General features: G+C 43.2%; 1 protein-coding gene across 8 annotated transcripts in view; it reads left to right on the top strand.

Moving 5' to 3' along the window:
• The window catches only part of LOC137892010 (collagen alpha-1(XIV) chain-like), a 135,696-nt gene that overhangs the window by 59,301 nt on the left and 50,360 nt on the right, over positions 1-26,035 (top strand). For all 8 annotated transcript variants that reach the window (XM_068736897.1, XM_068736894.1, XM_068736895.1 and 5 more), the window contains 8 exons: positions 82-214; positions 310-354; positions 904-1,049; positions 9,538-9,667; positions 13,724-13,846; positions 14,612-14,761; positions 18,857-18,973; positions 23,743-23,892. In XM_068736897.1, coding sequence (XP_068592998.1) covers positions 82-214; positions 310-354; positions 904-1,049; positions 9,538-9,667; positions 13,724-13,846; positions 14,612-14,761; positions 18,857-18,973; positions 23,743-23,892 — 994 coding nt within the window. The remainder of the gene's footprint in view (positions 1-81; positions 215-309; positions 355-903; positions 1,050-9,537; positions 9,668-13,723; positions 13,847-14,611; positions 14,762-18,856; positions 18,974-23,742; positions 23,893-26,035) is intronic.

Raw genomic sequence — 26,035 nt, 5'->3', positions numbered from 1 at the left:
TGAGTCTCTACCTGGACATACAAATGTATGAGTTCATCTGCTCTGCTAACACGAAGCTCCGCCCCTCTGCTTCTGGTTCAGGTTCTGGTGAACGGAAACATCAACACCTACGTGATAAAAGGACTGAGCCCCCTCACTGAGTACGAAGTCCTCCTCGCTGCCATCTACGCCAATGAGGCGGAGAGCGACGAGGTCGTCCTCGTCGAGTCCACCGGTCCGTTAACTGTTTACCACCGTCTGTCACGTAAAGCAACCGTTAAACTTCTCTGAATTGTTTTCATCAAATGGTTTTTGTTTTTTCATTTTCAGTGGAGAAAATGACCACCGTCGCCACGACGACCACCACCACAGCAAGTAAATAATTCACTCCTTACTTACTGTCACCCATGAGATTTGTATTAACAATAAGTATTAACAATAACTATATTAATACACTTTAAAATAAATGATGGTGATGGTTGGTTTGGAGAGATAAGAGTTAAAATGTATGACTGTGTTTCTTTCTTCTTCCTCCTTTTACAGCTTATTTAGGTTCAACTTTTTAGGTGTAATAAAAAAATTAAACTAGCATTTTGAAAGGTTTCTCTCTGTATAAGTTTGGTAAAGTTTTGGAAAACAAGCAGAGAGATTATAAAGGTGACATTAATAATGTAGAAAATGATGTTCCAACTTGCGCTGAGGAAAAATCTGAGTTTAAGATAAAAAATATATATATCTGACAGCGAACATGCAATTACAAGTTTGCTGCTGTGTCTCTGACGGCGTCGGATATTTTCCTACACAAACTTCTACGAGAAAAAGTTTTGACGTTGAACAGAAATTAAATGCCAAAATGCTGACGGCTTGATACGATCAGTTCTCCTGATATAAACGGACAGGTTTTGTTTGGCTCTGATCCTCCAGCTCCTCGTTTCGGGTTCAGGAACATGAGGGTCGATGAGGAAACCACCTTCAGTATGCGGGTGGCCTGGCAGCCCATGGACACCAGGAATGTCCGACACTATCGCCTGAGCTACGTCAGCTCCAAGGGAGACCGAGCGGAGGAGCAGGTAGGACGGAGAAACAGACGACGTCTTGCTTTATCTTTTTCCTTCATTCAAATCAGCTTCTTTTTTTTTTAGTATTGTGATTTTTAAAGGAGATTATGTGTTCGGTTGTGTGTGCGCGCGTGAGTGCATCTGTCTGTCTGTCCAGGGCTAATCTCGCACACTGCTGGTCCCATCGGAGTAATATTTGTTGTACTCATTTATGACTGTATTTCCAACAACCTCTCGTGATTGTGGTTGTTCACACTTTTTGAAATGACGCGTGATTTAACGATCGTCACTCCTCAAACCGATCCTACTTCATATTCCCTCCTCCACCGGCAATCTGTTCAGTATGGGACAAACTCTCCATGACAGGAGGAGACTGTGGCGCAGGGTTAGAGCGGGTCGTTCTTCAGTTTAGAGGATTGGATCCCCGGCTCCTGTGGTGTATACAGTACAAGGATTTAAGTTGAAGTCGGTGGTTTTAATACCCGTGTAATAACTGTAGCCAATTAAAAGTTTGGAGTCTGAGACTGTCGCTGTATGCAAGTTGGACGGCGAACGATTTGTCGAGATGTAAAAGGTGTTTGGGAAGTCGTGGAAGGAACTCAAAGAGGAAGATGTTGATTTAAACAAAAGCCAACCCTTCCATGTGTCAATCTTCAACGCAGACAGAGAGATTAATGATGAAGACGATGGCAGGCCTTCAGATTAAAAGTCCCTCTGTGGAGAGAAAGAGGGAGGGACACAAAGACTGTTGTTGTCGAAGTTGATGGCAGTCCTTCAGAGTGGAGTCGAGAGGAAGAGGAGGATAACGATGATGAAAACGGTGGCACGTCTTCAAAGAGTTTGTTTCACCAGAGAGAGAGAGAGAGAGAGAGAGAGAGAGAGAGAGAGAGAGAGAGAGAGAGAGAGAGAGAGAGAGAGAGAGAGAATGGCAGGTCTTCACTCTAATGAGCCACAACAGACAGAAACACACAGAGAGAAGTAAAGACTTTTCTAGAAAACAAACATCCACTTTTTAGTACGTTGTGTGTGTTCCCTCCCGTGTGGGCAAACGTTAAAATGGAAAATAGATGAAGATACGACGGCCTGAAGGAACAAAATGAAAGTAAAGACGTCTGTGGTTTTCTAAACCTCCGTCACGTGAGATGCGATCACAAACTAAACATCTTCTTTAACATCAGTGTCTGAATCTGTGGAGATTTAAAAAGAAGAACATTTTCTGTGGCTGGTTATGTTTGTGTGTTGAAGTTAATATAGTTGGTTTGATAAGCTTTCTTTATTCATAGCAGGTCAACAGTCGACACCTCATGAATACATCGTCTGAAAGCTGAGAACCTGAGATGTAGCTGAACGTTTTGTTTTAGGCTCCAGTCAATATTTAGAAGTTTTAAATATGGGTTCGGGAATTATGATGGAAGTATATGATGGCCGTTTTCCATGCCCAACTAAGCCCCGCCTCCCCCAGATTTATGCAAGAATTGCACTTTGCTGTGCGATTGGGTTGCGAGCGCTTCTCGTTGGAAGCTGCTCAGAAAGCCTCTTCATTATCGACACACCTACACGTCCTCTGAATGCGTCACGTCTTTAGTCTGTGATTATTCAGACTCAGCTTTCCAGTCGAACGCCCACAAGACTCCAGCATGCAGAGGTATTCAAAAACACCAATTTAGAACATGAGAAAATAAAATGCATGCAGAACACTCATTCTTGCATGTGATTATCATGCGGCGTGTGTGCTTGTAAAGGGGAGATTCGAGGTTCCTCATGAGACACATTTTCATTCTCATATCTTGAACTTTACTCAGCCTCCTTTGGAAGACGGAGTATCATGACATGTCCGGTGTAATTGAAGCCTGAGGTCTTCTAGTTTCACACTTTAAAACCAAACCTGCTCCAGGGCTGATGATGAACTCCCAGATCTTTTGCCCCACGATCCCCAAAGTAGATTAGAGTAGTTGATTATTATAATTATAGTAGTAATCAACAGCAAATGTGTGATATTGAAGCTGCATCCTTGTTTCTTGTTACATAGTAGGAGGTGCACCGTATTGTTCGGTTAACAAGCGTCAGATGTCTGTCAAATAAAAGCCCCTCATGTTGTAGAACACGTGTGTTGACAGGTGTGTGTTTGTGGGTTCGTGCCGGTAGCCGCCGTGCGTCTGCGTTGTGCGCTCGCCGGCCACCGGGTCCCACATCAGCCTTTTTCATCCCGACAATAAAAGAGGGCCGCCAGCTGCTCGCACCGGCGGCGTGTTAAATGAGATCTCTTATCAAAGTGTGAACAGCTGTGGGGCTCTGTTTGGCAATCCGGTCAGGTCATGAATCACCAAGTGCTGCACTCAATAGCTCCCGTTTAGATGTCTATCAGCTGCTGGGGAGATAAATAAATAAACTGGCGGAGAACTTCCTCTCAGGGTTCGTTAGAAGCAAGCTCCACTCTGTGGTCTGTGGCTGCCACCAGCCGTTAAGAAGCCGAAAAAATAAAAAGTCACATATGTAAAAAAAAAAAAAAAGACTCATTTACATGCGATTGATTTCTGGATGGCGGTTATCTCACTTCATCCTCACTGATGGAATTTGTTCCCAAACTGTTAATAACTTGGACAGAAAATTGCGGATGTGGGGGAAAGAGCCGGCTCCGCAGTTGTAACCAAATTATACATCGAATTTAATTAAATTACAGATTTTATGCAGCAATCTCACGCAATGTGCTTTCCAGGCTTGATTAAAACCAGTTCATCATCATTAAAAAAAAAAAAAAAGGTGTTTAACACATTAAAGCGATTCTACAAGCAGACGCCACAAACACACAGTCTGCTCAGGTCTGGCTTCTCTTGGCTTATTAGTGACCGTGGAACCAGAAAGAAAAAGCATATTCATGGACAGGAATAGTCAGTGATAATAATATACCTCTCTTTGGGAACTACATTCCCTCCTTTTTACCGTGGATGCAGTGCTGCAGTAGCATCCTAACCAGTGTGTGATGGACAGATGCACTCACTGGATGTGCAGACGCATTCTGGTGATTCAACAAGCCAGTCAGACTTGGCTCCACTTCCTCATTAGAATCTCCGCCCGCGGCTTGAGAACTACCTTTTGCAAAGTTGCACCATATGTTTTGGGTTTTTTTTTTTTTTTTTTTTTTTTTTTTGCAAGCCAATCAGAGCAGACTGGACTTTTTCTGCAGAAGGCTGGTGAATGCAGGTATATTCAGACGAACAGTACGAGAAAAAGAGAATGTGTTTTCTTTTTAACGTTAAAGCATGTAAACATGTTCTAGTAGAAACACAAAATACAAGTATGAACCTGAAAATGAGCACATGGCTCCTTTCAGAGTGGGGAGAACATATTGAGTGTGTTCTCCTAAGAAAGACATGAGGATAAATGACCGTTTCAATACAAAGTACAGTAGTGGTAGTATTATTATGGAGTGATGTCACTCTCCCTCAGGTTTTACATTTCTCGTCGCTTCGCTGCTTTTATCCCCGACATTCTGGACCAGCTGCTCCTCGTCGTCAGATCAGAAACTCACATCACATTTAATGGAAACAGACTTCCCACTGACGCATCTTTCATATACGTTGTACATTTTGTGATCACAGAAAATAATCTAATTTATGCATCTCGGATTATAAAACACAGACCTTTGTCCAGTAGGAGGGAAAGAAAAGGTGCATGAGGATCTTTCATCTGAAGTCTTCTTTTAAGGATTACTAAACAATATTTTTGAATATGATCCGTGATTCTAATGACTGCATGTCAAGTGAAATTAGTGTCTTGTGAGAGAAAACCTGCAGCTTCATGCAGATTTTTGATCCTCTTTCAAGTTGTGGAACATTTGTTTCCAGCAGCAGCAGCAGACAGTTTACTGATGAACCCACCGCACACGACCGGCTCAGCAGCGAACAGCAGGCAGTCACAGTTAGAGACTAACCGGTGAACATAGTGGAGCGTTTAGCAGCTAAAGAGGCAAACAGGAGGTGGAGGAGACCAAAAACGGAGCTAAAAGAGAGAGGGTGTTGGACTTAAATACGTCACGGGACAAAACATGGATGTGTTATTAAGCTAACTGTATGTAAAACGTTCTCCAGATCAACTTCATAAGGGGATAGTTAGTCACGACTGTGCCTGGCACCTTGTTTTGGAGTTCCTCTGCCTCCTACCAGTCAAGAAGAAGAGGACTGCAGCTTTCGAACACACCACTTCTTGCACTAAGCTCTGTCACAGAGCTCAGATATCCTCAGCGCTCATCCCTCTCCATGCTTATAACCATGGAAGTTAACGGCTGTGCCCTTTCACACGGCTCCGTCGCTTACCAGTCGTCGCCGTGGGGCGACTCGTCTCTGCAGCCATCTGTCCTCGCACAGCTGTGGTGCCGCGCTCAGTGAAGCGCGGTTATTTCCCCGCGCCGCTTCATTCGGTGTCCAATAAACCGACGCCGCGGGGCATCGAGTGCAAATTCCGCTGTGTGTAAACAGAGTTTCGGGCCGTTATTGCTCGGCAACGGCGTGTTGTTTGGCAAGTAAAGAATGCTGTCGAGGGAAAGATTAAAAAGTTTGAGCTTTTCCTTCTGTCACAGTCGATTTTCGGCCGTTGTTTTGTGGGTGAGAGAGTCCTGCAGATCACCTGAAGCGCTGAGAAGAAGAGCTGTAAAAAATGTCAGAGAGGACTGACATTTCAGCCTCATATCCGCCAAATAGGAGCTTTAAATTGGCAGCTGGAAGCATTACGGACATCTGTAAAATAACCAGGAAGTAGTTGCAGAAGATGGATGTACAGTTTGGAACGCGTGCTGTCGGTGAAGCCTACGCTGTGTACTGTGTGAGAGTGTACATATGAAATGGACAAGTCACCCGTTGGTTTGTGAAGCTTTGAGTTCGCCATTTTGGCCGTCGCCATGTTTTTTCTTTTGCCGTGACACGAGAGGGTGGAGCTGAACAAGACAATTTTAGACAAGTGAAAACACATTGTGAAAGGGTTAAATTCTCTATTTGACTCTAAATGGAACCGTCATGATGATAAATACTGCTTTAGTTCATTAACTATATTTGTAATATTGTAATTAATAATTACTAAAAACGTTAAACATTGTTGTGGTATCGGTATCTCGCGTCGCGACATCACTCCACAGCTGTCCCATGTGTCGTCATAAAGCGTTTACTCAGGGCTCCTGAGGTCTTGTGGTGTTACAAACAGCCCAGTGGAGTCCCACAGGGAGGCCCCCGGGGGTCCCTTGAGTTAGCAGGGTCTGTTCAGATATGCGATAGATATGAGATATGTTTCGTCCTGTGTTTCTTTAAGTTTGTTCCAGGTCCAGGAAGGGTTAAAGTTCGGTTTCCCTTTTGTTTGGCCTCAGTAGTGTGCAGTTTAATTAATATGATTGTCATATTTCTTGCTAGTAACTAAGTAGTCAACTTTATAATTCTCCCATCGCCTGTGTACTTGACTGTGTTCCCCATGCGGTTTACCTTCAAGCGTTGCAGCTCCTCAGATGGATCCGACTTAATATTCTGGGCCTCCGTCAAGACTCGATTGGGTTTCTGAATCCTATAAATACTGTATGAAACCGTGTTTGCATTTACGAGCCGGAGAATAAGGGAGCTTAAGGTGGTTTCTGCCGAACCGTGTGGCTCGGTGACCGTTTTAGAGACTTGCTGCCTTTTTCATCATACTGGGCGGAAATTGATTTGTCAAGGCCTGCAGCGTTTGTCTGACTGACACGTCGGAGGACGGGTACTTCTTCTTAGAGAGGTAGAGGTTTTGTGGACGGAGCCGGGGCGAGACTGAACATGCTCAGAATGCAAAACCAGGCTGACAAGACAGACAGACAAAGACTGTGGTAGAGAGGAGCAGAGGAATGAAAAGACTTCAACACAAAGGATTCATCCAACAGGAACAGTTTGAAAATGTTCATCTGGAGGTTAAAAAAAACCCTCTGAACGTCCAACGTTTATAGATAAGAAACACAGATTACTGATCGATAAAACGACTCGCAGTTAACAATGGTTGGGTGATATTACAATAAATCCTGTTTACAGTAGAATTGTTGCCGTGGCACCTCTCTGGTATCTCCAGGTGATTGTGGGTAAATGTGCTGCATGAGTGTGAATTAACTCCCTTTTTCGTCAGTTCACTGGTTCATCTTGAACAGGTTTTGTCATGTGGTTATTTTTTAATTGAATTTCCACCGTTTGACCGTCGCAGTATGAAATAAAGTCTTGCTGTAGATCGGCGTCGATGCTTCGTTTCATTTGAGCAACAAATCTGTGGTGAAGAATTGTCCGGAGGAGAGAGAGAGTGGCTAACGTTAGCAGCACCGGAGCTAACGGCTAACGGCTAACGTCAACGGAGGTTCCATTGAGTTACATCGTGATGCGTTGGTGCTAGAGTATTGGGGCGACGGTAAATCATAACGTTATCATGATGACTTTGGTGTAATCTTGTAAAAATGTACTTTTGGTGGCGTCAGTAAAACTTTAGCAATAATAATAATACAATCTTTTATTTCCTAATAATCATAACTGTGTGTTTGTATGTAAATAACAACTATAGATGATTATAACAGATTAAAATTAATTAAAATTAAAATTAATTAATTAAATTAATTAAATTAAATTAATTAAATAAATAAAAAATTTACATTTTATACAGCTGGTTTAGAGACGGTTGAAATGACTCTTCAGACAAAAGAACGGTCCGTATCAGCCGACATCACTCATTGACGATCGCCAATTGTTTTTTATTTTTCTGTGCTCTCAAAACTGTCATACAATCCAAGTTTTGTGAGCCGTCTCACCCCCTAATACCACGATATATGGGCTGCAACTAATGAATGTTTTAATTATATACAAGAAGCCAAGCGGACAACTTCAAACACTCGTTTTGTTCGACCGACAGTCTGAAGATATTCAGCTTCAGTGATGTAAACCAGAGGAAAGAAGCAAAAGCTGGAAACAGCAATTTGATCAACTAATGGGGTCTCAGCTCTGCACACTATCTACCTCTATGCTGCATGATGGAACTTTAACACTCATCCACTGTGAGGGGAAGAGGACTAAGCTGCGTTGTGGGTCTGATTCTACAAAAGAGAAATTATCCTATAAATCAATAAGTAATTATCGTTGCTAGAAACAACACCGGGTGACGAGGGAGAAGCTAAGGTGCAGAAGAAGAAAGAGTTGTAAGTGGAGATGAAGAGAGACAAGAAGGCCGCGGGGGTGAAGAAGCAGATTAGCTTTTCACGGAGCTTCACCTGGACGGATGACTCATTTAGGGATCGGTCTCAACAAAAGGAGTTCACAGACAGGTGAGGGGGGGGGGGGGGACCTGGACACCTGAGATTAACCTGAGCAGCACCTGAACACCTCAGATCCTCGCTGCAGCAGCTCGCACTGCCTCACCTCCATTAAAAAGAGGCCAATACTGATTTTCCTTAATTTGCTTATTTTTATTTTTATTTAATTCAAGACTCAGTCCCAAAAGAAGAACAGGGGTGTAATAAAGAATACATTAAAGAAGAATTACACCTTCATGAAATCTCAGCAACATGGCTGGTTATTCTCTCGTAATTGTAAGATTGCATTTTGCTCTTTATTTTTCTTTGAGTGTGTGTGTGTGTGTGTGTGTGTGTGTGTGTGTGTGTGTGTGTGTGTGTGTGCGGTAACGTTAATTAAAGAAATTACAGCAAAGTAAAAAATAATGAATACGATTGTTAAGAAACGAAGGTCATGATCCAAACAATTACAACATCACAAGTGTTGATCCACGAAGACAATGTCGCTATCTGGAGCAATTTTGTGGTTCAGCGTCTTCCCCAAAATGAGGCAACGTATCCGCAGACAACAGCTTGAATGATATCTTACGAAACGTCATTGGATATTTTTCTTGCGATTTTAAAAAGAAGGGTTGTCGTTCGAGTTACACTACGTATGTTTGCGTGCGCTACATTAAGTACGCAACGTATTCACGATAAACAACATTACGTAACGTACTTTACATAAGCGACCGGCAACGTTACGTCGCTTAAAATAACCCAATGTTGACTTTTTAGTTTCACGCGGTACCAGAACACCGCTCTCCTGGGTGAAAGTCCTGTGTTTGTTTTGACCCATCCCATCTGTGTTTGTCGCTGTTTAAAACTACCTAACCTGACTTCCTCCCTCACAGTTCTTCTGTCAACCAAATGTATATATATTCAGTTTTTATTTCTTTTCTTTTGTTCTGCATTTTATACACACAAACAAAAACAACAATATAAAACACGTACGTGAAATGTTGAACATTTGTCATAAAGAATTATACATATGTGGATACATACGGCCATACAAATACATGCCTGTAACTTTACGTACATGCATCTCGAGTCTCGATACTCCTTTGAGAATCAGGATCAACCTCTTCACCGAAAGGCAATCTAACGCCCAGAGGCACCTGTACTCATGGGACTGGTTAAATGCATCACCCGAATGTTAACTGTCGCCTTTGAATTTGTTTCTGCTCTCAGAGGACGGTGCCCACGGGTCAGAACAGCCTGGTTCTGCAGCCTCTGCTGTCGGATACCGAGTACAAAATCACCATTACTCCCGTTTACCCCGATGGAGACGGACCGCCGGCGGTGCGCATGGGACGAACACGTGAGTCATGTTTGTTTTCGATCGTTTGTGCTTTCATTTATTCAGTCAGTTGTTCTCCTGGTTCAAACCTTTTCACTCACACTGACCATCAGTGTTTACATTGGTGTGTTGAACATCAGTCCAGCGCTCGTTAAACGTTGCTTATTTGCACGTCAAAGTCCAACGCTCTCTCTCTTTTTTGCTCTGTTTTTGGTCTCCACCACCTCCTCAGGGGAGATTTCTGTCTCTTCCGCAGCTCAATGCTCCGCTGTGTTCACCAGCTGGTGTCCGTCTGAGTCTGTCTGCTGTTTGCTGCCGTGCTGGTTCTGACAACAGTGGCTTTTTTTTTTTTTTTTTACAGCTTTTATTGTGAAAAATGACGACGTGAGAGTGAACCAGAACGGTAGAGGAGCTGGAGTCAGTAGAGACCGAAAAAATAAAGCAAAAGGAGAGTAAATATTGGGCTGACTTCCAGCAGGTGTGTTTGTGCTGCTGTGTGAAACCTGAACTCCTCGGAGGACGACTTCATTCTAAATGAATGAATTTCCACCCACAGTGGCTGCCTTCAAAACTAAACCCTCATTTCCCTGAAACAAACATTTGCTATTCAAGCGGAACAGAAACTTGTTAGCTATTCATTTTCTTTTGCTGAACAAAATGTATCAGGAGTGCTGCCAGAGGGGGGGAGTGGAGCTGCATTGAGGGGGCGTTATCCTTCTTGGCAGCGACATAAATGAAAAGGATTAAACTCTATCAGGAAGTATCGACCCCTGGAGACACAACACGATAATTTAAGATCTCTCAGTCTTACTTTATTTGGTGTAATCAGGGGGGGAAGACATGCTTTCTTCAAAGAGTGCATTTTAATTCAGATTAGCAAACATCTTCAGATGAAAGTGAGATGCTGAATGTCGTATTGCGAATGAGATTCATCCGTCTGAGTCGGTTGAATATTGGAGTTGTTCTGCGAGAGCTGTAATTTTCTTTTTAATTGTGAGGAAAATATTTAGCAATTGCATCAACCTCCCACCAAAAGAAAAGAGCATCCTGATAAAGCAGCACCTCCATTAATGCATTGAATCTCAGGTGCCTTCTCTCTACCTCCACCGGGCCTCCGTCTCTGTGCAGCTCATTACACGCCAGACAATTTCGGGGGAGTTAAAAAGCGATAGGAAGCTGCCCCGGTAGCTCAATGCTCAACATCCATTTTCTTTACTGCGGAGCTGAAGACAGAAATATGTCGGAAGTGCTCCTTTCCCCTTTTGTTAAACGTGACTGATCGCCCGCCGCAAACGCTTCAGCGGAGGCTAATGATTTTTTTCTCTGCTGCCAAGTGCATTACTGGGAACAAACACTCGACTCTCAGCGAGGAAAAAGGAAACGCTAAATTCGAGACATTCGTCTTTCAACCCTCGTCCCATCGCGTCCCCACCGGCGCAGCGCATTACACACATTAGCGCAGCCTAACGACGTTCTGGGGCTTTTAAAACGACGGGGCCCTCTGACGCCCCGCCGATGATGAATGGTTCCCGTTAGCGAGTGAGGGATGAGATGATCGCCCAGGGAGGAGCGACGGGGAATGCAGAGAGACAGAGAGAGAGAGAGAGAGAGAGAGAGAGAGAGAGAGAGAGAGAGAGAGAGAGAGGGAGAGAGAGGGAGGGTGAAGATAGATGATGTGACAGAGGGAGCCTGGATAATCTGGGGATTTGAACCCTGGAGGGACAGGGGGCGAACGCCGAGGGAGGCGTAACGGCGATTGTAAGAGAGCATGATTGGGTTTTCATCCTCAGAAGTGAAGATGGATAATGTGACAAAGGAGGCAGAATAATAATCCGAGGGTCTGATCCACTGAGGGGATGGGGTGATCGCTCAGAGAGGCGTGGGGGGGTGAATACAGAGAAGGATGACAAGAGTTTTTTAAGTGGTCAAAGAAAGACAAAAACACATCATGTGGCGGTTACGAACTCAGCATTGAAATTCTAAAAGGTTCTGTCTCTGAGGGGAGGTACCAATCAGAGCCAGAGGAGGATTTTCATCCCTTAGACATCGTGACCGCTTTAATGTGGAGGTTGAAAGCAGAGAAGCGATCAAAAACACTCGCAGGCTTACGAGCTTAAGGACGTCCAGTTTTCCCAGAGCTGAATAGAAAAGGATGAAAATGTGTTTAAGTGACAAGAGTCTCGCATACAGACGCAGCAACGAGGGAACGTTAACGTTAGCACTTAGCTACGTTAACGTTAGCAGTTAGCTAACGTTAACTTGTTAATGTTCGATGCCGCCTTTTGCATACATTAACATGAAAAATACATCTTTTCCATATTCAAAGTCAACTGATCACATGTGAATAATGGGGAATGGATCATGTTAAACTGTCACAGCATGAGATATGATTTCCCTCTCACATTCTCTGTAGCTCTCTCACAGCCCAACAAGCTAACTAGCTAGCTAGCTAGCCCTACCACGTCTTCCAGCATCAAAACAAGAAGGCAGTGGTAAAGACGTTAACCCCGCCTCTTGCTGGATTTGATTGGCTGCCCCCGGGTCTAGTGTGACATTGATGAGCGGTGCGACCAGGCGGCAACCTCCGGTTCTGCCGAGTGAAACCGATGCGAGTGTCCTAACACCTGCATTCTCTCTAGTGTCCACCAGGGGGCGACTCCTCTGGTTGTATAGAAGTCTAGTCTAAAATGACTCTACTTCTCTCTTGATTTATTCCCTCAGTAAACATTGTAAACATGAGTTTATGGTCTCAATCTCTAGTTTACAGTCTTCTTCAATACAGCATGATGTTCATTTAGTACATTATGGTCCATTTAGAGTCAAACAGAACCTTAAAGCAGGGGATGATTTTGCCCTCAGAAAGCAGAATTTGCCTGCTGGAAGGGTTTCTTTGGTCATTAAACCTCCAGGTTCCTCGTTACCCTGAGGCCTGAAGGTGTGAAGGCCCGGTGAGAGGAACGTCAAGAGTTTAGAGCGCGATGGGGGGATTCGGCGGCTGAATACAGAGAGCGTGATTTGGCTTTTTTTTTAAATGGTGAGCGACGGCAGAAGGTGAAGAGGGAGGAGAGCCAGTTTAATCTGGAGGTTTCAGTTTGTAGAATGGCGAGGGATTGATGGATGGATGGATGGATGGAGGGAGGGAGGGAGGGATGGATGGATGGATGGATGTGATGGAAACACGGAGAGAATGACGGGAGGCGGGTTTTTTTAAGCATTTTAAACGTGCAACCGAACGGCCGAACGGAATTCACCCTGGGATTTAGTCCTGATAAAGTCTCACGTTTCTCATTAACTAAGGGATCTTCAGAGGGTTTGAACCTATCAAGATATATAATGGGCTGCAGAGAGAGGGAGCTGATGTGTGGGAGCTGCACAGATGGGCTGAAAATCAAATCGAGCAGCGATACCATCTACAGCCATTAGTTTTCCAAAGTTACGTCCCAGTTGTCGGCGATAACTCTTCTGGGTTTAATATCTCTCTGACTGAAACGGCGACGGGACATTTCTCACTGTGCTGACTGTTGGAATTCTATTAAGTGTTATCAAATGTTATCCTCCTTTGACTCTTCCTCATTATCTTCCTCTCGCCAAATCGTTCGTTTCTCTGTCTGCTGTGTGATGACGGTTCCCTTTCATCATTCTGGCATGCAGGGAATTACATACCCGGATAGTATTTAATTAATGGATTTGGTTTTCATTCAATTTACTTTATATCAATGTTTTACTTTTGTTATGCAAAGACTGTTTCTTTTCCCTTTATCTCCTTTCCTTAAAGCTCCTTCTCTTCTTCCTTTCTTCTTGTCATTTGTCTTGTTTCTCACTTTCTTTCTTTTTATTTGATCCTCGTCCCCGTTTGCAGTCCAGCTGGAGGTCCTTGTTGCATGTCCCCCCATGTCTTTATCCCCATAGTGGTCCATGTGGATCAAAATGGTCCAAACCACACAGATGCATCATCACTGAGGTTATGTTTTCATGCCCTGCTGAGTACAACGTATTTACATAATGTGGTAAATACATTTCATCTGTTCAGTGTTTTTGTAATACAAACTTGAAATCAGTTTGTTCTCTTTTGCTCAGTTCCTCTCTCGGCTCCTAAGAACCTGCGCGTTTCGGAGGAATGGTACAACCGCTTCAGGATCAGCTGGGACGTTCCGCCTTCACCCACCATGGGCTACAGGGTCGTCTACCAGCCCGTGTCTGGTAATGTGCACACAGTCGAGTTTACCTGAGCCGACAGATTCCACACCAGACTTCCACCGGAGAGTTTAAAGCTACTATGAGGAACTTTCATTTAGTGTTGGTTCTGTTGGTCCCTGTGGACTAAAGCTGTAGTGTCTCTGAGCACCAGACTCCCTTTAGAAAACCTCTCATTCTACTGCAGCAGGGTCTGACAGTCTGCTCCTCTCAGTCCTGGTTCTGGTTCTCCCATTGCCTCCCTTCCCTCTAGCGGGTCCAGCAAAACGTCCTGGATCTCCAGCAGAGAGGAGAAGCTCTGCTCCTGGAGGAGGAGGAGGATCTGGGTCTGTCCACGGTGGACCGGTCTCTGCTGGAGTCTGAGCTGAAGGAGGTTCTGGTGGACCTGCATGAGTTCATCTGGTTTCACCAGAATCCGACCCAGTGGCTCCGATGACGAGCATCAAGAACAACTCTATAGAAACAGACCATCTTCTCTCTGATGGTCTCTGTACTGATGGAGGTCTGATAGAGGACCAGGACTACACTGAGACCGGTTCATATAGAGGATCAGGACTACACTGAGACTGGTTCAGAACCGGATAAAAGTTCCTCACAGTAACTTTAACTTCATGTTCCACAGAGGATATTCAAGGATTGACATGAAACACTTCCTGTTGGATTCAGTATTCATAACAAAGACAAAGCACAGGAACAGTTCTATGATTCTAAATACTAATAAATAAATATATAAAAATAAACATTCTCTCATGTTCTCCCCCCCCCCCACAGCTCCAGGACCAGCTCTGGAGACCTTCGTGGGAGAAGACGTGAACACCATGCTGATCGTCAACCTGCTGAGCGGGACGGAGTACAGTGTGAAGGTCATCGCCTCCTACACCACCGGATCCAGTGAGGCTCTTTCAGGGAGGGCCAAGACCTGTAAGTACAATAAATATATATATATATATATATATATATATATATATATATATATATATATATATATATATATATATATATATATATATATTTAAATATAAATATATAAAAGAACTAGTACGGACAGACGGCTCTCCTCCTCTGTAGATGTATCGAGTCATCTGTACTTCATCTGTCAAACATCTCATCTCTAATCCCTAATCCTCTACAGGATCAGCCACAGAGCATCAGCAAAGTAAATATATATATATATAAAAATTCTATATATACGTGTATATATATATATATATACATATATATATATATATATATACATATACACGTATATATATATATATATATATATATATATACACGTATATATATATGTGTATATGTATATATATATATGTATATATATATACATATACACATATATATGTATATATATATATATATATATATATATGTATATATATATATATATATATATATATATATACATATATATATATATATATATACACGTATATATATATATATATATATATATATATACACGTATATATATACGTGTATATGTATATATATATATGTATATATATATATATACATATATATATATATATATATATACATATATATGTATATACAGTACTGTTTTTAGGCAGGTGTGAAAAAATGCTGTCAACTAAGAATGCTTTGAAAAATCTAAATAATAATTGTTTATTTTTATCATTTTACAAAATGCAAAGTGAGCGAACAAGAGAAGAATCTGAATCAGATCAATATTTGGTGTTACCACCCTCTGCCTTCAAACAGCATCAGTTCTCCTCGGTACACAGTCTGGGATTTTGTAGGATTGTAGACGCAGTGGTCGGCCAAGATGAAAAACACATGAAGCTTATTTCCCTTTGAAATGGGAAGAAGTCCAGCAGTGCCATCAGTGGGACCCAGGTACCCCCATCTACTGGCCAAGCGACTCAACTATGCACCGAAACAGAGGACCTGAGGGCCAGAAGAATGGCAGCAGGTGCTCTGGACCGATGAGTCGACATTTTAAATATCTGGCCGTAGAAGAAGGCAGTTTTGTTCGCTGAAGGGCTGGAGAGCGGTACAATGATGAGTGTCTGCAGGCAGCAGTGAAGCGTGGTGGAGGTTCCTTGCTAGTTTGGGGCTGCATGTCTGCAGATGGAGTTGGACCTACAGTACCGGCCGAGTTCCTTCAAAAACGGTGTGAGGAGAACTGATGCTGTTTGAAGGCAGAGGGTAGTAACACCAAATATCGATTTGATTCTTCTTTTGTTCGCTCACTTTGCGTCATTCATGACATTTTATTCATTTAAGTTACTTCCTCCTCCAGTAGTTATTTACTTTAACTTGTACTTGAGTGCAGTTGTTTGGCTCCTCCTCCTCCTCCTCCTCTGCTCATCATCAGCTCTTCATCTCTTTGTTCTTGATTTCGTTGCCCAGCTGCTGAATGATATTGTTTCTTTTCACAGAACCTCTCCGACACGTTCAGCTGCCTTTTGTTTTGGATGCACCTGCAAAGAGTCTCCTTTTTTTCCCACCAATTAGAACCACCAGTCAAACACTTGAGTAGTTAATTCCTCGATTCCCTTCGGACGCTCTTGGCAGCGACTGATTACAGGATACGGACTTCACTGAGTTTTCAGCTGCTGCCTTGTTAGCGCCAAAGTCCTACTTTAGTTCTCTTCTTTCAACGACGCAGGTTTTGATTATGTTGTGTTTTCATTGGTTTGTTCATCGTAAACTGTTCACCACTCCGATCCCCTTCACTCAAAAATATGTTTGTGTCGCCTAAAGTGTTACTTCAGCGGAATGAACCTAAAATAAACAGAATTTAATTTCAATAAACAGATAAAAAATGATGCCGAAATAACAATACGATGCATCAATATGAAGAAAAAGTCGTCTGAATTCATGCTTTGTCAGATCCGTCCCAAAGACGAACCAGCTTTTAAAATGCTTGTTTTCTGAATGCAGTCTGGATTGATTGTGCTAAGCTAAGCTAACATTGTAGCAGCTCCATCAAACTAAACGATATCTAGACATAAATATGGTCACAACATAATTGTTCTAAATTCTAATAATCTGTATTGTTACACAATAATAGTGTGTAATAATTCAACTACATTGACAGTATCTGTCTCTCTTTTTTTTCATAATTAGCATTAAGACAGTTGTTCTATGACCCAATGAGATTAAGGATGAGTTAACCTCCCTTTAAAGCTCTCATTGGACCCACTCACTCATGCTGCTCTCGGGTCTCCTTGTCGTCGGTGACTTGCTTCTCTGAACCTGAGCGTTTACACGCCTCGTTATCGCCGTCCTCTGTCCAACAATTTCCTCTAATCTAATCAGGGAAGCGACCGACGTCGATAGCTTGATATCCATCTGACACTTTTTAACGGAGACTTCCCCCTAATTACGCCGCAGCCCTGGAATGAACCGCAGACGCGATGGATTTGAGTTCCCTCTCTGGGGACGCGGACGCTTCCCTTCGCTCTCTGAGCGTCTGGTTGGTTCGATCAATCAAACTGCTTCTCAAGTACAATCGTTCGAGTAGGAGCTTAGACTTTTTTTCCCCCTCTCCTGCATGATGATCAACCACTTCACCGCGGGGCCGGGCCTTTTGGTTAAAATAGCTGTTCTTGAAAGCGAAAGGTCTCCGGGGTTTGAACTCCACGGCAGCGGAAGAGAAGGACAAGAACCGCGTGTGCTTCTGAAGTGCCCTTGAGCAGAAAACTCTCATTTCTCTCCGGCTGAGAGCTCTCAACGCAAGCGTCCGTTTAATACCCGAACACGTCGCTCTAAATGGATCGCAGGCTCGCCGCGGGTTCCTTCGCCTGCATGACAATTAAGCACTTCTTGGTTGATTTTGAAGGACGAGTGTGGGGGGGGGGGGGGTAAAACCTGAAGACGACAGGGGGAGAGGGGGAGGAAGGAAGATGGAGAGATGGGCGGAGTTGAAAGGAGAGCATGAGTCCGGTGGGATCCTAGGAGGTGAACAGAGCGTGTGACATGGAGCTCAGCGGCATGCTAACGAGGCCAGTGGACCAGTGGAGTCTGGTGCTCCGGGTTTTCCTGCAGCCCCTCTTCACGTGTACAACTCAGCATTTTAGAAGTACCCACGTCCGCTGTAATCCAACGTGAAAGAAGTCATCAGAACTTCAACGATATGTAGAAATACCTGTCGACTATTGTCACGTCTCTGCCATTGACGTACCTTTACTGAAGCGTATTTATTGTATCTGTTAAAGGGGCAGTGTGTAACATTTAGGGGGGGGGGGGGGGGGTTATTGGCCCATGTTGAATATAATATAACTATGTTTTAATCGGTGGTCAAACACCCGAAACTAAGAATCGCAAAGCTTAGAAAAGGCCATTCATATCAATGGAGGGAGCGGGTCGTCCTCCGTGGAGTCCGCCATCTTGCACCGCCATGTTTCTACAGGCGACGTTACTTGGTGCTACACACACACACATAGACACACACACACACACTCACACACAGCGCGGGCGTAGAGGCCGCCGTGGTGAAGTGCAGGATGCGACTACGCTCGTTTACGGCCAATACGTCTGTGAACAATGTAAACAAAAGTGAAACCTAATTATTTATTTTTAAAAACCGTTACGTAGTCGTGAAGAAGGACAGAGTATTTGAGAGAGTAGCCCCTAGTTGTACTCAAATCCTAAAGATACGTCTCCCTGGTTACATTATGACTCTCAGTGATATTTTACGAAGCTGTTCAGACGCTGAATTAAACATTATGTGATTCAGAACAAGCAAGTCTTTCAGAAGCAGGACGATGAACGTGCTCGATATGCTCTCTGCATAAATAGAGACGTGTCGTATGGGGGACTGTTTTGTGAACGTCTGGAGCAAAAGACGGTGAAGTTCTATTTCTCTCTCTGAAAAATCTCTCTCTCTTCTCAAAAATCACCACCGAGACGCATCTGTCTGCTGACAAATGTGTTCAGAGTTCAGGGAGAATCATCCAGAATATTTCTCTGCCTCGGAAGTAGTTGTCCCAATTATTATTATTATTATTATTATAACATATTAAAATTTCCGCCTCTTCCCTCCTGCAGTGTATCTGGGGGTGACCAGCCTGAGCGCGTACCAGGTGAGGATGAACAGCATCTGCGCCCAGTGGCAGGCTCAACGGCACGCCGGCAGCTACAGAGTGGTCATGGAGTCTCTGCTCAGTGAGTAAACACACACACACACACACAGTCCACACACCCTCACAAAAAACATGCACCCAGATGGTGTTCAGGTACGGAGCGTTTCACGCGCAGCACTTTTTACTTTGGTAAATATGCACAAAGTTGTTTTTCGATGTGGCGGAGCTAGAAAGTCCTGAGAAATAAATCCAGACGTGTGAAACTTTTTCCACTCAAACGTCCATCGAACAACTCGCACATTTACATTTTAGGGTTTAGTTTGTTTAACAGCAAACCGTTTAGGATGCAGCCTCTCAAAACGCCTCTAATGTTTGTGCTAAGCTAAGCTAAGCTTAACTGGACCTTTTGTCTTCAGTGACGCACACAGGGACAGAACTAGCTTTGATTTTCTAAATTCTTCCCCTGAGATGAAGAAGTTTCCTTTTGAGAAAACCCCCGACTTGTTGCTTCAATGGTCCGGCTGCATGTCTGAGGAGACTTTTATGTTTTCATGCTCACATTCACTCCTCTCTGGGTGATTTTCAAACCGAGGCATGAAGGAGGTGGTTCTTTCCCATCCTACCTCCTACGCTGCATATCTGTTGGGGGTTTCCCTCATGCACACTCACACATGCTTTCATCAGTGGGCGTTTCAGAATGCAGCGCAGGGACAGCGTCCACCTCTCTGCCTCTCTGAGCAGTCCTGAGACGACAAAGACGTGGTTGTGTGTCATCGGAGCCGGCGGGCTCAAAGGTTCGCTGCGTGAGGTAGAAGTTAGAACGCAGGGGGGGGAAGACAAAAGGCCGGCGCTGTAGCTGCCAAGTGTGACGGGGGGAGATTTCCTTGTTTTGGGAATGACGGTGATTATGCCTCGTTGTCTTGTTCCGACAGCTGAGCCTCAAAGAGAACAGAACGACAAATAACCCTTCATCATCAAGGACTCTGTGACGACCGCTTCATAGAAACAAAACAAAGCGCTTCTTTCTGAAGATGGGGTGTGTGTGTGTGTGTGTGTGTGTGTGTGTGTGTGTGTGTGTGTGTGTGTGAGAATGAAGATGGCTGCCGTCTCCACGAGACGCCGATGATGTAAATGAAAGCCGAGAGTTTCTAAATGTTTCCCCAACCTCTCCGGGGAAGATGCTCGCTGCGTCTCGGAAGGACAAATATGCGGCGTAATTTGTAGGTATCCCTCGATAGTATTTTGTATATTACAGTATGTACATATATATATATATATATATATATATATACTGTATCTTATATGTTATCCACGTAATCATGAAATGGGGGATTTTGATGGTTACAACAACCGGTACTCTTTTAGCCAGCAGAGCGCTGCTCGTTCCCCGTGAACAAGAAGTCAGCGTTGATTTATTTCACGTACACTTCTGCATTGATTTCAACCCAAACCGCCATCTTTTCCGAATCCTAACTAAGTAGTGTTGTTGCCTAAACCTAACCGAGTTGTTTCCTGTGAAGGTGGAAGTTTAATTTTGAAAAGACTGATCGATGTAACGAGCAGAAAATGACTCGTGTTGCTGGACTTTCGTGGGAAAAAACGACCACATAAAAATGAGTAATAACAATAAAGATAAACTGACCACTGTCAGGTGATCAGACCATCAGAACGATGGTGGAAACAATTCAAAACATACAACCTATTATCTAATATATGAAACCTATAGTCACTTTAAAGGTGTAGTGCGTGGGATTTGGCGGTCTCTAGTGGTGAGGTTTTAGATTGCAACCAACTGAAACTTCTCCCGGTGAACTTGAACGTAGATAGATTCAAACGGCTCATTCTAAGCTAAACAAATCACAAAAGCTCTTATTTCCAGGTGATTAAACACTAAAGAATACTTACGTTTCCTCCGTCAAAAGTGACTGGACAATATTCTTTTTCTGCATGTTTCACGCCAGATTTAAGACGACTTGCTGAAACAAACGACGCCACAGTATTTGTCCTCCTCTGGTGTCTGTCTCGTCCTTTGGACCTGATGTGTCAGCTGATGAATGAGTTGTTAAATATCAGATATCAGTCATTCAGTGTTGACCACCTCGTACTTCCCCCTCGTTCTGCAGACATCCTCTAAATTTGTGAAACTTGACTTTTTCGGTGCTCTGTGAAGATTTAAAAACTGTTTCAGCAGAAAAGTGAATACTTTTAGTTTGCGACACTTTTGAATCTACAACATTCTTGATTAATAGCATGTAATAAAAGTGTCCTTATTGTTCTTTGTACTCTAGAATTCAAAGTACAGTTCTGCACCTGTTATGTACATTTAAATACTGGATGTTGAAGGGAAGATTACAGAGCTACCATCTATCACACTTTAACTCAGTCTTCAAATTACCTCCAGACTGTTTATTAAAGCCTTTATGGAATAACTTTGATGCTCTCTTCTTCTTCTTCAGCTGTCAGAAAAGACTCTGAGCCGAAGTCGCCCTCATGAAACAGCCTCGCAATTATTGAAATCACTTTTCTGGGCTCTGATTTTGAAGCGCCGACGGGAATAATTGAGTGTTTTCCCCCGTTTGTTTGAAACCGATAAACACACAAAAAAAACCCATCAAAAGACAGACGGCGTGCCCCCCCCCCCCCGATTCCATCGCACTCGTCCAGCGTTCAGCCGCCGCCTCAGAAAGGTGAGATTGACTTTTAATGCAGCCGCCATCCACCAAACGGGCGCCGGTAATGGCTGTTATTCATCACCCTCGGGCCTCCGGCGAATGGCGCCGCCGTCATTAACGTCACATAAAAAGGCGGCGCGTTGCTGCGGCGCTCCCGCGTGTTTCTTCAGGGAGCTCCCAGGTATCGGTTATCTGCACACATAATGGAGCTAAATGAGGATTTATGTTTGCACAGCTGCTCAATAAATTACCAGAGGACAAAAAAAAGCGTGTCCGCCACGGGAGAAGAGAGAGATGATGATGATGATGATGATGCGGAGGTGTCCTGCGTTTGGCGTTGATGGGTGATAAAAAAATAAAGAATACAGAAGAGTTTGTTTTATTGAAATGAACAGAGATCGACTCTCTGAAGGATAATAACGTCCTGCTTATGCAAACATTTGGATCTAAACTTACTTTACAAATTAGAGAATCATGATGAACAAACTCGTGTGATTAAAATCTGTATTTTAGGGTTTGGGAATCAAACATTTTCACTATTGACCGACTTCCTTCTTGAGCTCCAAGGATCAGAAATGTTGGTATTTTTACATTGTTGTTCACAATATTGTTGCACAGATGTTTGTGTTAAGACATCTCTGACTCCAGTGTTGATGATAATTGTCATTGCGTACCAAAATGATTGAGATGCGGGTGCTTTCCTCACACTACGATGTGATTTAAAGAATAATGGGGGGGGGGGGGAGGGGGGTGATCTTTTACTGGCTGGATTTGTGGAAGTTGCACCATCTGTCTGGTGTGGTGGGTGGAAGTTCTTTATTTCTTTCTTTATTACACCGAAACACAAAGTTCGTCTGGAGGGGATGCCGAATGTTGGAGATAATGTCGGTTTCTGGAAGCAAATTTGAGCTTTTCTTAATTAAATGACGGCTATTTCCTTTGAACAGACATTTGAATGCAGACACAAGAGTGAGTGTGTGAATGTCTTCCTGCAGCCGTAAACCTGCGTTTGAAATCAAAAGCGTTCAGTTTGGAAGCTGCAGCATTTAAATAACTCGTATGTTGTAAACTTCAGTGACGGCCTCGGGAGTCGCGCCGCAGCTCTTTAACTCATTAAAATGTTCCACCTGCTCTCTGTGATGAAGTAGAACAAAGTGTGGAAACATTTTCGTCCTTCTAATATGTTTGACAGGTTGCCAGTAGACCTCGACTACAGCCGGCGTGGAGTCAACAACAACAACAACAACAAACACGCGTTGATTATTTCAGTAATTGGATTTGTTTTGTCATTTATTTTGTGACTGTGAAAAGTTTCATTTCATTCAGTTTCATTTGGGCAGAAACAAACTGAGCTGCCGAGCAGCCTCAGGGACGTCTGCAGCACTTTGAAAGAGAAAAGTGAAAAGAAGTGAGTCAGTAAACGTTCTATATTTAAAGATAATCATCATCATGTAGAACGCACTCAGAGGGATTCAAGCCTTTCTAAGAGGGGGGCCGTCGTTAGGTGTGATTGTACCACACGGTCACCAACTGCACTCCCCGAAAAACGTTCTATAAAAAAGGACGTCAAACTGATTAATCAGAGAAAAGGACATTACAGAGAATTACCGTTTTTTTTTCTTCAAAAGTCCAGAAACAGCAGCTACACCAGACTCCATCGGGAAAAAAAAACGATTCAAGCTTGACGGAGACACGATTAAACTCACCAAACCTCGTATTGGTTACACTATCTGCTGCTGGAAACAATCACCAACTCAGCTTCTGACAAAATAAACCCTTAATCCCTCAGATTAGGTGCGGAAATGGCCTTTTATTCATTTCCCAGCAGCCTCTCTGATTGTCTGGTGAACTCAGGGTTCATTTCAGTCGGTGATTGTTGGAGAAAGTGGAAAGATGAACCAAAGCTTCGGTGGAGTTTTATTTAGTTTCTGTCAAGTTTTAATTCAGCGTGTTTTACGTCACAGTAAAATCACTGTTTTTTTTGTCAATGGAGTCCGGTGTATTTTGACGAGAGCGCCGCTGTTCCTGGTTAAACAAAAAAAGAGGATTTCACTCTTTAACGAAGCGTCAACCGGCACCGGGAGCTCCAGGGACAGCTGGTTGTGACGCACTCCTTACGTACGAATAAAACATTTCCCCCGAGAGCAGCCTCTCCCTGACGTCTGTATCTCTGCCACAGATGGCCAGAAGCAGGAGACGAAGCTGAGCGGAGGAGCCAACCGACACTGTTTCAACAACCTGAAGGCCAACACGCAGTACAAGATGAGCGTCTACGCTCTGCTGCAGGACGGCACGGAGGGGCCGGCCGTCACCGTTATCGAGAAAACACGTAAGAAGTCACACCCGACACACTTAAACACCGTGAGGTAAAGTACATTTCATGTTACTGTGAAGGCAGAGGGAAATGTGGCTTCTGTTCCATTACTCGGATGTTTTCTGTGATCATTTCAAACTGAAAGTGTGTGTCGGTTAAGCCGAAATGAGCAAAGCGATAACAGTAAAAAGGTAAACGCGCTGAAACACACACTTAAGAATGAGTTCGGCAGACATTTAATGTGCCAGATCGATGGCGGTAAATGAAAGCATCTTCCTCTCTTTCTTTAGAAATTCATTTCAATCAGTTATTGAAAAGAAATTTAGACTTTTTCAGAACGCTTAATCCTGGAAAAAAAAGTAACATTTCTGAGACGCTGACGACGCTGTTCTCTCTGCATACGAACACACGGAGTCCTCTGCCTCCTCCACACTCCCATGCGTGTGTCACAATAATAACGTCTTGACAAAACGCTGTCAGCCGTCATTGTGTGCAGAACGAAGCCCACCGCAGGCTGGGGCGACAATCGTCTCCAACATAAAACCTCTTTTGTGCTCGTGGGAGAGACGAGAGACGAGAGACGAGAGACGAGTCGCCTTGATTCTCTTCAGAGTGAGCCGCTTGTTCTGCGACAAACCCTAATCAAGACCCGGGGGGGGGGGTGTACACCAACACACTCGCTGTTGTTGGACACTTCATGTTCTTCTATAACACGTCTTCTTTCAGACTAGTGGGAGAAAAATACACATTTAGAGGTTTATTTTGCCTCATTTGCATATTTAAACACATTTAAAAAAAACTTGTAATACAATAAATACTCCTTATAATGTGAGTAATGAAGTGGTGAAGTTTCATGGTGATATCTGCTAGTTAATTTTTTTACCCTATTCACCTGTAATCTAAATGTCTGTAATTTAAAGGACGTTTTCGCTAAATGGCGATTTTCTCAGACTCTGATCCAGAAATCTCCACTTCAGTAGTTCTGACATCCACCAAACTTCACACCTTCATTCCTCTCTGTGTGCTGAAGCTTTCTACAGAGGGCTTTGTCCACACACCACTCACACACTCATTTACACTACATTTATTAATAACAACATGGAGGACATAGAGTGATATAAAGAGAGATCATAAACTCTCTCTGTAAAAACCTTTGACTCTAATATGTGAACAAAATGAAACAAGACTTTTGAACCGGACTTTAACCAAAGTTCAGATTTATGTTCTGGAAATGTATGAACATATTTAATAAGATAATGCCTCATTTGCATATTTAAACATAACACTTTATAAAGCTTGTAATATTTATTTATATATATTACAAGTATATATATATATATATATATATATATATATATATATTGTACCTGTAGTGTCTCACCTTTAAAAAACTAAATCTAATCTTTTTTTTTCCTTTTTTGCTTTTGTACATATTTTAGTACAATCGTTGTCACCAGTCGGCACCGATAATCTTTTTTATTATTATATAACAGCTTAATTAACAGGAATAAGCCGGTTCATGTAAATGTAACACACAACACAAACAGGTGCTTCTACTTATTGAGGAGAACTTTTTATTTTTAAGTATAAACATCCAATAAAACGAGGCCAGACGTCCTTCATCGTACAGTCAGCAGGTGTCAGCAGGTGCACCCGTCGCCTGTAATGAGCCTGAATCCTCTTTAAATAGGGGGAGTAATACCGGAGTTATGTGCAAACACCATATTCATATATTCATGACTGCTGTCCTGTAGTGAACCTGAGGCTCATCATCAGAGAAGGAGGACTAGACGGTTAAACGCATGAAAACTACGCCTACCGGTTAATCACACCACCGTTCGTGAGCAGCTGCTGTCCTGCTTTGTCCTTGATTCCCCATAAAGACGGTGGATCCTGATTGGCCGGCCGTGTTCTTTATGGAGTGAACAGAGCCTGAACCAAAGGGACCAAACTTCTAGAGACGTTTAGCCTCATTTCAGATGGAGTCATTATGTTTCTGCGTGGTGTTGTGTTTGTTAAATTGATTATTATAATGAATGTTTGACAAAAAGAAAAGAAAAGAAATCAAAGCAGGCGTATTGTTTCCTCTGCAAGTTCATATCTGTCGTTTACTGAAAGGAATGAGGATGAAAGGGGAGGAGGAGGAGACGAGACAAAA

The sequence above is a fragment of the Cebidichthys violaceus genome, unplaced genomic scaffold, assembly GCF_023349555.1.
Source record: "Cebidichthys violaceus isolate CVI_PGR_0920_01 unplaced genomic scaffold, fCebVio1.0.p SCAF_73, whole genome shotgun sequence".
Lineage (NCBI taxonomy): Eukaryota > Metazoa > Chordata > Actinopteri > Perciformes > Stichaeidae > Cebidichthys > Cebidichthys violaceus.
Note: the sequence above shows the minus strand (reverse complement) of the source record. Positions and strands in the feature narration are given on the sequence as shown.